The sequence below is a fragment of the Canis aureus genome, chromosome 9 (genome assembly GCF_053574225.1).
Source record: "Canis aureus isolate CA01 chromosome 9, VMU_Caureus_v.1.0, whole genome shotgun sequence".
NCBI lineage: Eukaryota > Metazoa > Chordata > Mammalia > Carnivora > Canidae > Canis > Canis aureus.
In genome coordinates, this window is record NC_135619.1 from 46,859,384 (window position 1) to 46,870,100 (window position 10,717).

The window sequence follows — 10,717 nt, forward strand, 5'->3', positions numbered from 1 at the left end:
ACACTTCAATGATGGATACTGACCTTGGAATTTCATCTGATTTTCATGTGTCACAACGTCTTCTTTTGATCACCTTTCCCCAACCTCAACCATCAAAAATGTAAAACCATCCTCAGGCCGTGCAAAAAAAAAGTGGCAGGCTGGGTTAGGCCCACAGGCCATGATTTGCTGATCCCTAAATCAGATGAAATCAAGAATGTGATGAATGAAACATCCCACGTTATGCTGAAAGACCTCAACAGAGATGGCCAACAAACTATGTTAATTTTTATTTTATTGTGTTTATTGTAATCTGTGATTTCTCTGCATCTTTTTTTTTTCCTTTCCTAAGATTTGCTACTCATGTGGATGTCTTAGGAAAAAGATACCATGCCATTTTGTTGAAACATTAATATAGGAGCAGGATGACCTGAAAAAAGACGATGCTAATGTGAATCTAGGTCTACAGATATTGAACCTTCTCTGTGCTAGACATTTCTGGAAAACAAAACCATAAATAACACATACCCTTATGCAGGAATTGTAGGGGCATATGCAGAATATTACAGAATCACACAGGAAGGAGAGTAATTACACTGATGGAAGATGACTGTGTTTATATGATTGTGTTAAAAATTGGTAAGAAACAAGCTGGTAGGAAGAGTTCTTAAGCAGGTGTCATAGAAAAAATGTTGCAAAAAGTCACTTAAAAAACAGAAGATTAAATCATTAGGCACTACTATTGAAAAATTAGCTTTGTGGAAATCAAAGCTTTTTAACAGTAACAAATAAGAGAAAGGCCTTTTGAAAACTAATGAAGGGAAACCTTACTAGAGTCTGGAGGCTAGTAGTGGGAGCCAAACCATTCATCTGCAATTACAGGAAAAAGTGTCAGTTAACAGACCCCTATAGAAGAAACCTCAAGAAGAAAGAATCATCACAGCCCCTAACACAGAAAAGGTATACACTGCTTTCTATGAGAAAATGACTAGCCCTGTGGTGCTCAGGTGGCTCGGTCAGCTAAGTGTCTAACCCTTGGTTTCGGAGCAAGTCAAGATCTCGTGGGTTGTGAGACTGAGCCCTCTGATGGGCTCAGCAAGGAGTCTGCTTGAGATTCTCCCCCACTATCTCTGTCTCTTCCCCCTTGAACACATTCTCTTTCTCTAAAATAAATACATCTTTAAAGAAAGAAAAATGACTACCCCTGTACTCAACCAATGAGAAACCATGCTTTTCTCCAATGAACTTTGGACTTCCCTTAAAAATAATCCTTCCCAACTTCCTCCTTCTCCATAACATGTTGTTCCTCTCCTTTGTTGGACTTGCCTATGGTTTTTCTGCAGCTTATAAGTCTTGAATTACAAATCTCTACTATTCATGAATAAATTCATTTTGCTGGTGAATAACTTGTAAGATTAATAGGCTTCATAAAAAAATTATCCTGGAGAATATCAAAATGCTGTGGGCTGAAGACAGCAACTTTTTTTCATGACATACAGCACCATTAGTCTTGTCTTTCACTCCTAGAAAACCTTCTTTAGATTACTTCCTGTTATTGCAGCAAAAATACCATTTAGTGAGTGAAATCACATGTGGTTGCTTCTATCATAGACAACAGAAAATGTAGAAAATAATTGGAAGACCAATTTCTAAAATTATGCAGAAAGGAAACAAATGAAACTAAACAAGTACTGGTTTGGGACAATTTGTACATTATGAGATGCCAGTGTTTATTAAGCTAGTGGGCAAAGGTGTTTTCTTTTAACAAACTCATGTTTTCTTTTTAAAATTTTATTTGTTTGAGGGACAGAGAGAGAAAGAGAGAGAGCAAGAGCAGCAGAGAGATGCAGAGGGAGAGGGAAAAGCAGGTTGAGCAGGGAGCCCAACCATGCAGGCCAATCCCAGGACCTTGGAATCACAACCAGAGCCGAAGACAGATGTTTAAGCAACTGAACCACCCAGGTACCCCTCATATATATATATTTTTTAATGCATCCTTCATTCCCCACACCATAGATGACTAAATTCACAATTTTGCTGTACCTACTGTGGCTCCACCTAAAATAAACAAATGTGTAGGGGCACCTGGGTGGCTCAGTTCATGATCCTGAGATCCAGCCCAAGCTCCCTGCTCAGTGGGGGATCTGCTTCTACCTTTCCTTCAGCCTGCCTCCCTTGTGCGCTCTCCCAAATAAATAAAATCTTTTTTTAAAAAATGTATAAATGGACAAGCTCATTCCATACAAACTATCCAAATTCTAACCTAGAATTTCTAAGGGCTGGGAGGTCAGAGTAAGGGTCAGTAGCACTGCTGCTTCTTGAACTACTTTATCTCTGTGTAATTTTAGTTGCAAGCAGCAACCCTAGACGCTATAGGTACCTCTGAAAAATGGGGTGCCTTGGAGTCCTCCTAAGAGCATTCAAGAAAAGGAAGCTTTTCACAATCATTCTTTACGCCTGAATTGCTACCTTGCTAGGAAATGCGGCGTCAAGGATGCGGAAGGCTGTTTCACCCTCATTTTGAAAACACGGTCTTTTTGTCACTGAGGAATGGTATACTTTTATGCGTTACAGTACAGAACCGTGACCGGGGAGGGTTAACCAAACACCACCCGGACTTTTAAAGTAGTTTGAAACCTCTTGCAACCAGCTCAGCTCCAGGACAGAAATCTGCATTCTGGCTTCAATTCCAGATGGCCTGCTAGCTGCAGTCCCAATTTCAAGCATTTCATCATGCAGGAATTATTTATTTATGTATTTATTTATTATCTAAGCAGGAACCTTCCATTTTAAAAAAAATACTGCAGTTCTTCAGTCTTCTTAGTATAAAGCACAGGGCCGTGGCATGACCGCAAGAAGCAAGGGGTCAGAGAGGGCCAAGCATTTTTGCAAAGCCCGAGCTTCCTTCACCCAGTACTACTCTTCGGGGTGTCTCAAAAAAATATTCAGCTAAAAAAAAAGGAGTGTCATCTGCTCTAGCGTTATCAGTGACGAACAGCACTTGGCGGCCTACTTGCAGCAAACACCAACCTCGGCCCTTCCAGCGCCGGGCACCTGACGGCCGCACCAGACGCCAATCCCCGCCCCTCGGCCCCGCCCCTCGCGGGTGCAGGTCGCCGCGGCGGTCCCCGTGAAGGAGCCCCGGCCCCGCGTAAACTTCCGGCCCCGCGGAAATTTCCCTCCCCGGGTCCTACGGGGAGGGCCCAGGGGCGGTCCCGGAAGTGACGCAGGGGCGCGCCCTCCATTTTGTGGAAGGCAGGAGCAGCTAAGTGCGTCAGTTGTGGAGAGGCGTAGACGATTTTAGTCCGGGTCTGCGGGGAGGCAGACAGCTCCGTCGCAGACTACGGACCTCTCTGGTCTCAGCTGCCAAAGATCCTGTCCGGTAGGTGAGTGGCTCACTTTGAGGGAAAGGCTTCTCGGATCGAGGCTTCTTCATGGCCGCTCAGATCGCGAGTGGCCAGGGCTGCTCTCTTTGCGGAGGACGGCGTCCAATGAGCGCAGTTTATTCGAGGTGGGCGCTGGGGCACGTCTCCCTTTGGGTGTCGTTTGAGGGGGAACCGAAGGTGGAAGGGCGGTCCTGGTTCTGGTGGTTGCTACACAGGGGTAGTGTGCCCCTCCCCGTCTCCTTACCTCTTCACTACCCGAACCCCCCCGAGTATCGGGCCGAGACCTTTGCTCGGGGTGCGGTCAGGGCCTTCTGCGGGCGGGCACATGACTCCGGAACTGTGGAGTCCGGGGAGGGGGGAGGGAGAAGGGAGAAGGGCGTTTGGCACGCGCGGCTGTCCCCACCGCTGGCTCCGCCGCCGCCATTTTGTGGCTGCCAGCGTCCGCCCGCCGCCGTCTGCGCAGGCGCGGCGGTGGCGTCGCGAGATTCCGGCTTCCACCCGCTGTGACGTTCCTGGGAGGCGGCGACGCGCGCGCGGCCAGTCGCCATTGGGCTGGCCTTGCGAAGGGCGGGGTCGGCTCCGCCCGCACTTCTCGGCCTTTCCTAACTGCGGCAGATGGGAGGGGGCCAGAAGAGCCGGGGAGAGAGTGCGGCTGCGCAGTTCCAGAGGCGGCAGTGGGCGTTGCGGTTGCTGCGGTCTGGGCCCAGGGAAGGATCGTGTTGGGAGCCGAGTTTTAATTTTGTCTGCAAGGGACCTGGCCTAATAAGAGGCACTCTTGGCAATCTTGTTTATAACATCACCGGGTAAACATTTTATTTTATGCCGTTTATGTTTTTGACCCCTTGACCAGGCATTCTTTCGACATTCACTGGTATTGTCTCGATTGAATTATTTTGTAACAGAAAATAATAGCCGGACACCATGAGCGGCTGTCGAGTATTCATCGGGAGGCTAAATCCAGCGGCCAGGGAGAAAGACGTGGAAAGATTCTTCAAGGGGTATGGACGAATAAGAGATATTGATCTGAAAAGAGGCTTTGGGTTTGTGGTAAGTATTGACCGTTGGTGGTTTAGAACTACTGTTAAGTCGGTAAAGATCTTGATAAGTAGTGTCTTGATTTCCACTGAAGTTCAGGTAGAGTATTTTTAAGGGATAAAAGAACCTCGCTGTTGGAGGGAAACCACTCCTGATCACTTCTCAGTTCAACTTGTGTACGTGGCACTGTTCTTAAGATACTCAATCCTGCCACACGCTTTTAGTGATTTTTAGTATGTTGTAGAACACGCTTTAGAGCCACGTTAAGCACTGTTTTTTCATGTTTACGTATTAGGAATTTGAGGATCCCAGGGATGCGGATGATGCTGTATATGAACTTGATGGAAAAGAACTCTGCAGTGAAAGGTGAGAAAGTTAGTTTTGTGTAACTATTTAGGACTGTAAGATAGACTATGTCAGCTAGGTTATTTCAAAGTAGATCTCACGTGGACTGGGTGGATAATAAAGCTTTTTTTTTTTTCCCCCCCCTCCCTGTAGGGTTACTATTGAACATGCTAGGGCTCGGTCTCGAGGTGGACGAGGTAGAGGACGCTATTCTGACCGTTTTAGTAGTCGCAGACCTCGAAATGATAGACGGTATGTGATGGATGGTGTATGGTTGCTTTGAACAATCATTACTGCAGGAGGAGTTTTTAATGTTTAAGAACCATTAGCAATAAATAGGTGACTCTGAAACTTACCGTGTAATCATTTCTATTATTCTTATGTTGGTCCACTGTTCCTGATTAACGTGTGTAGTAAGTTGTATAAGTAATTCAGAAGCTTGATGGAAGTCATTCGAATGACTTGTTCTTTCTGATTGCTTGAACTTGCCCACAGTCGAACACAGTAGGTACATACTGCTGCATTTCTTCCATTGTGAGTACTCATTTTCTTCCTCAGAAATGCTCCACCTGTAAGAACAGAAAATCGGCTTATAGTTGAGAATTTATCTTCAAGAGTCAGCTGGCAGGTTTGTTGAAACACAGTTTTGAGCTATTTTAATGTGGCTTTTTAAAAATTAATGGGTAGTTAATGTTTTATTATGTTTTATTAAAAGTAATTTTATATTTAATTAAATTAATGGATTTAATTGTAATTTTAAATTTTTAGTTAAATGTAATTGGGGGATATTTTCAAGTTTTAATATTAGTGATCAAATGTTTAATGTTTTGAGGATATTTTTTCTTGTTTTTTAAAATCAATTTTAACCAAATATTAAACCCTTTATTTGCCAGCCTATCTGTGTCGTTGGCCTTATGACGAGGAGTGCCTGTGGGTTATCCTAATCGTTGTCTTGGTCACTCTTGGTTGGGCCTGGTTGACTTTGCCAGTCAGCTCCTACAGTGATCAATTGGCCACCTCTAGATCTGTGTTTGCCGGTCTAGACGTAATCGGTGCACTTACTTGAAGTGCCAGGTTGCAGCGATCCCAGAGCGTTGATAACGTGATCTGATCCCTAAGTTGAGAGCTGTCTTCCTGTAACGCTTCCGAATAAGAGGTCCTGGTCGAAAAGAGTTGAAAGATACGAAATTAGGTGGTCGTTGGAATCCTGATCGCAGTAAAGTGGTCCTTGGTAACTGCACAAGAGTAGAACATGTCTGCATCCGCCAGTAGTCTGCTAATAGGGAGGGCTGTGCGATTAAAGGCTTCCATCGATTGGGTAGTGTCCTTCAAGTGGGTGGCGAAGAGCCAGTCGGGCATATGTCATGAAGGTTTCTCCGACCGATTAATGGTTTGCTGCTTGACTAGCCTAGGGAAATAATAATAAAGGTAAAGTAAACTTTTTTAATGACATATGGGGCACAAAATAACTGGTGTCTTGTAAATGTTCTGTTTTTTTTAAATATAAAATTTCTACTTTAGTCTTTACTTTTAAAATATGTACTGTTTCTTTTTGTTTTGTTTTTTTTTTTGTTTTGTTTTGTTTTTTTCTTTTGTATTGAGCTCAATATAGACTAATACTACTTTTAATGTTAAAATCTGAATCTCTTCTGGCATTTTGCTTAAAAGCAATATGCTCTTTGCTTATTTCGTGCCCTGGCATAGTTAATTTTTGAATTCTGATAGAATACAAGTGTGGTAAATGCCATGTTTGTACTTTATCTAACATCTTCTCTTCCAGTAGTCTTGTTTTTTATACAATGTGGTTGTTTGTGTGTCCGGTTTCCTTTTCTTTGCTTGACATAATTGTCTTGTGTTAAGGATCTCAAAGATTTCATGAGACAAGCTGGGGAAGTAACCTTTGCGGATGCACATCGACCTAAATTAAATGAAGGGTGAGTGTGTACTGAAGATCCATAACCTTTTAAAACCTGCTGAAAATGTTACTATGAACGTTTTCTGAAAACTTAGAATTTGTACATGCTAGAGTGCAGTGGTACTCAGTCGAGGATGAATTTGCTCTGTAGGAGGCATTGGACCACATTTTTAGTTGTAACTGGTTGAGGGTGCTACTGGCTTCTTGTGTGTTAGAGGCCAGGGATGCTGCTAAATAAACATCAACAATGCATAGGAAAAGCCCTCCACAGCAAAGAACTATCTAGCTTAAAATGTCAGCGGTTTGAAGGTCAAGAAACTTTATGCTGTTATCAAGATCTAAGAGTCTTAATACAGTAATAGTAAAAAGTACATAGAAAAGGTAACGTAGATACTTGGATTGCTATGTGTAGTTTGAGACTAGACTAGACTACCAGATGTATATGATTTGACAAATGGTGTCTTTTGGTTTTTGTTTTTTTTTTTTTTTTTTCATTGTAGGGTGGTTGAGTTTGCCTCTTATGGTGATTTAAAGAATGCTATTGAAAAACTTTCTGGAAAGGAAATAAATGGGAGAAAAATCAAATTAATCGAGGGCAGCAAAAGGCACAGGTATCTAACATATTTAAGACAAAGTTTTAGTTAGTGGGTTTGTAGGGCCTGCCACTTACGTTGTATTTTGTTTTCCTTCCTAGTAGGTCACGAAGCAGGTCTCGTTCCCGGACCAGGAGTTCCTCTAGGTCTCGTAGCCGATCTCGTTCCCGGAGTCGCAAGTCTTACAGCCGGTCCAGGAGCAGGAGCAGGAGCCGGAGCAAGTCCCGTTCTGTTAGTAGGTCTCCTGTGCCTGAGAAGAGCCAGAAACGTGGTTCTTCAAGTAGATCTAAGTCTCCAGCATCTGTGGATCGCCAGAGGTCCAGGTCCCGATCCCGGTCAAGGTCCAGATCAGTTGACAGTGGCAATTAAACTGTAAATAACTTGCCCTGGGGGCCTTTTTTAAAACAAAACAAATTCCCAAACCATACTTGCTAAAAATTCTGGTAAGTATGTGCTTTTCTGTGGGGGGTGGGGTTTGGAGGGGGGTTGGGTTGGGCTGGGCTGGATATCTTTGTAGATGTGGACCATCAAGGGGTTGTTGAAAACTAATTGTATTAAATGTCTTTTGATAAGCCTTCCGCTCACATTTTTGTGAATGTCTGAAGTGTATAGTTTGTGTATATTGAGAGAGCTCTTTTATAACTAAAGCAAATTTAATTTTTTTGTACTAGAAAAGATTTGAACATTTTAGTTCTTGGTTATTCAAATATGTTAATTCAGAATTAGTTTAATGCCTCAATTAAACTAATTAATAGCTTTGGACATTTAAAAGAGCTCTAATTTTGCTTGTACATAAAGGCTTGAGTTTTCCTTGTTAGGGTTAAGGGTGTCCTCCCACCCACCCTTTAACAGCTGCCTGACAAAGACGTTAAAGCAGCTGTTGTTATTGATAATAAAAGATTATAAAATTGCTTTTGTCTGTTTATCTGAAGGATGTATGCTATTTATTCCCTACTCATCTATGTTCAATACATTTAAAATGCCTCGTAGAGAATCCTGGAGTTTGGTGGATTTTTAAAGATTTTTTTTGAAAGTTTAGATCTTATTCTTCTTGGCCATTTCCAGGCTGGTCAAAACAAGGGCAGAGTCTGAGAACTATTGAAAATGATAGTTCAAGTTTCCTGCCTGTGACCCTACCATGCTCTTTCCCTGTGTTACTTAATCATATTGGCATCAGGTTATTTAGGCTTCCATAGCCAAGAGAAGAATAATTTGGGAAGCAAATTGTAAAAACGAATGTTTTATGCTTATTTTAAAGGTTGTAATACCATTTTGAAGGTTAGAGATGATCTTACAAAGTCAGTGCACAAGTATGCTTGAAGAGGTTTCACGTGTTTTTTTCTTTGAACGATGAGCTGTGGATGTGAGAATATGTTAAGGGGAAACTTTAATAAGAAAAGTGCTTAAGGTTCTATATCAATCTTTGTTCTGAGATCCCTGTACCTTTAGATAATGAGCTTTATTACTGTCTCTTCTAGTCCTCCCCGAGACTGCTTAGATTTTCTTAGTCTTCTATGGGAATGCTAGGTTGGATAGATGAATGGTGTGTAGTAGCCAGATACCATTATAAGATACCATTATAAAATGTCTTCCCTTATGTTCACTGAATCTTCACAACTTCCTTGTACATAATCATCATTGTATGTGAGAGAATTCAGGGCCAAAGAAGAGTAGCACGTAAATGGTGGACTAGTATTGGAATTGAGGAACTCTAGTTCCCCAGAACCTGAAAACCACATTTTCTATTCATGTATACTAATCTGCCCTAGCTTTTAAGGGGTTTCTGAGGAAAGAATTAGAAGGACCAGAAGGATTGCTTTTGGCTTTCCAAAAGTGTGGGGATTGGGTAGTAGGAATCCATTTGGGGGTAGGCTTGAAAAGTTGTACGTTTGTTATCGTATCCCAAGACTATAGATGCGTAAGCCATGAAATGGGGAAAACCGATCTTTCTGCCATGAATGAGGTGGATTTTAGGGAGATTTTGAGTGTTTTACACTTGTTTATTCAGGCTGAGACAAGCCAGTGGAACTTAGGGTTTTTTTCTTTATGAGGTTTTTGGGAAAGCTGCAAGTCAGCCAAAGTCGCTTCCAAAAGGAAAAAGGCCCCCCCCCCCTTTTTTTTCCCCCCCCTCTTAGGCTTTATGTGTAACTGGGTAGTAGGATGTATGTACTTTTTGATATTTTACTAGTTGACTATTCTGGTTTTTTCTCCTTTCTTTACTCCTACATAGATAAATATGCATGGCTTGGCATTTTAATATTACAGCTACTACACAGTAAAGCAATAAAATAAGGCCCTTTGAGCAAATGGCAGAGATGAACGGGAGTTGGTTTGAACCAACACATTAACATGAATTCCCAGAAGAGGACTCTCGTAGGAGTAGGAGTCTGAGTATAATCCTAGGCAAAGTTTTAGGGCCAGCTTTTGTGTGACAGTGTCACTTATATTTTCTTTCTGTATTCTTTTTATCTAGTTGTCTTGTAAAGGACAATTTGAGAGTACTAGATCTCAAGTCCAGCCCTACCTGCCTGTGAAAACCGATTTCTGTTTGTTTTGCCTAACCAAGTTTCTTAGTGGGTAATGTAATGTCAGTTATGTGGTAAAGAAAACAATTTGAACAGATATTTAAGGGTATAATATGTAAAAACAGGCAGTAGACCTTTTCACAGATCTTTTTAGTGACCCAAGTTGGTGATTTTTTTTTTAAGTAGACTCCACACCCAACTTGGAGCCCAATGTGGGACTTGAACTCAATTCTGAGATGAAGACTTGAGCTGAGGGGTCCCTGGCTCAGTCTTTTAAGCATCTGCCTTTGGCTTAGGTGGTGATCCCACGGTTCTGGGATCAAGCCTTGCAACGGGCTCCCTGCTCAGCAGGGAGTCTACTGCGTTCTCTCTCCCCCTGCTTGTTGTGCACATGTGCTCGTGCACTCTTCCCTCTGTCAAATAAAATTTTTAAGAAAAAGACCTGAGTGGAGATCAAGAATTGGATGGACACTTAACCAACTGAACCACTGAAGTGCCCTCCACCCCTGATTCTTAAATTTGCTGTGGTATTGGGAGTATTGGTGGTTCTGGACACTGAGCAGACTGATGCCTTAAAATTGTCATTAGGGTTTCAGTTAAACTTCATACTAAAATGATATGAAAATCACAAGTAATTAGGCACAGTCTGCTATTTGCTGCAAGTATTGTTTATTAATCTATCTATTTGCATATAAGCAATAAGTTTTCATTGGAGAAATTTTGAAATTTTAGGATTATAGTTAACCTTAAATAGAGAAACCACTCCTTTTAGAATAGTCCGTAGTACTCTATGTTTTGAGAGGGGATAATAATGAAAACCATTAATAGCTAATGAGTTGACGGGATAGTGTATTCGATTAGTGAACAGTTCTGTTGATGTTTGTGTTTTCTTGTTTTCCTGTCTTTTCCCTTCGACTTCTGATTATATTCTCCAGAAAT

At 42.0% G+C, this 10,717-nt stretch overlaps 1 protein-coding gene across 6 annotated transcripts; it reads left to right on the forward strand.

Annotated features, from left to right (window-relative positions):
* The first annotated feature begins 3,203 nt into the window (after positions 1-3,203).
* SRSF5 (serine and arginine rich splicing factor 5) lies at positions 3,204-8,164 on the forward strand. Of its 6 annotated transcripts, none has more exons than XM_077909778.1 (8): positions 3,204-3,365; positions 4,268-4,412; positions 4,696-4,766; positions 4,899-4,997; positions 5,304-5,373; positions 6,606-6,679; positions 7,161-7,271; positions 7,355-8,164. In XM_077909778.1, exons 2-8 carry the CDS (start codon positions 4,287-4,289, stop codon positions 7,620-7,622), a joined length of 819 nt encoding a protein of 272 aa, XP_077765904.1. In that variant the 5' UTR covers positions 3,204-3,365; positions 4,268-4,286; the 3' UTR covers positions 7,623-8,164. The 6 variants fall into 6 exon arrangements, with proteins under 6 accessions (XP_077765904.1, XP_077765908.1, XP_077765905.1 ...); XM_077909782.1 differs by having other exon boundaries at positions 7,358-8,164; XM_077909779.1 differs by having other exon boundaries at positions 3,204-3,361.
* The last annotated feature ends 2,553 nt before the right edge of the window (positions 8,165-10,717 follow it).

Coding starts and splice junctions, on each gene's coding strand:
- SRSF5 (XM_077909778.1), top strand. CDS start 4,287: ATGAGCGGCTGTCGAGTATTCATCGGGAGGCTAAATCCAGCGGCCAGG. Junction 4,413..4,695: donor AAAGAGGCTTTGGGTTTGTG/GTAAGTATTGAC, acceptor TTTACGTATTAG/GAATTTGAGGATCCCAGGGA. Junction 7,272..7,354: donor GAGGGCAGCAAAAGGCACAG/GTATCTAACATA, acceptor TTTCCTTCCTAG/TAGGTCACGAAGCAGGTCTC.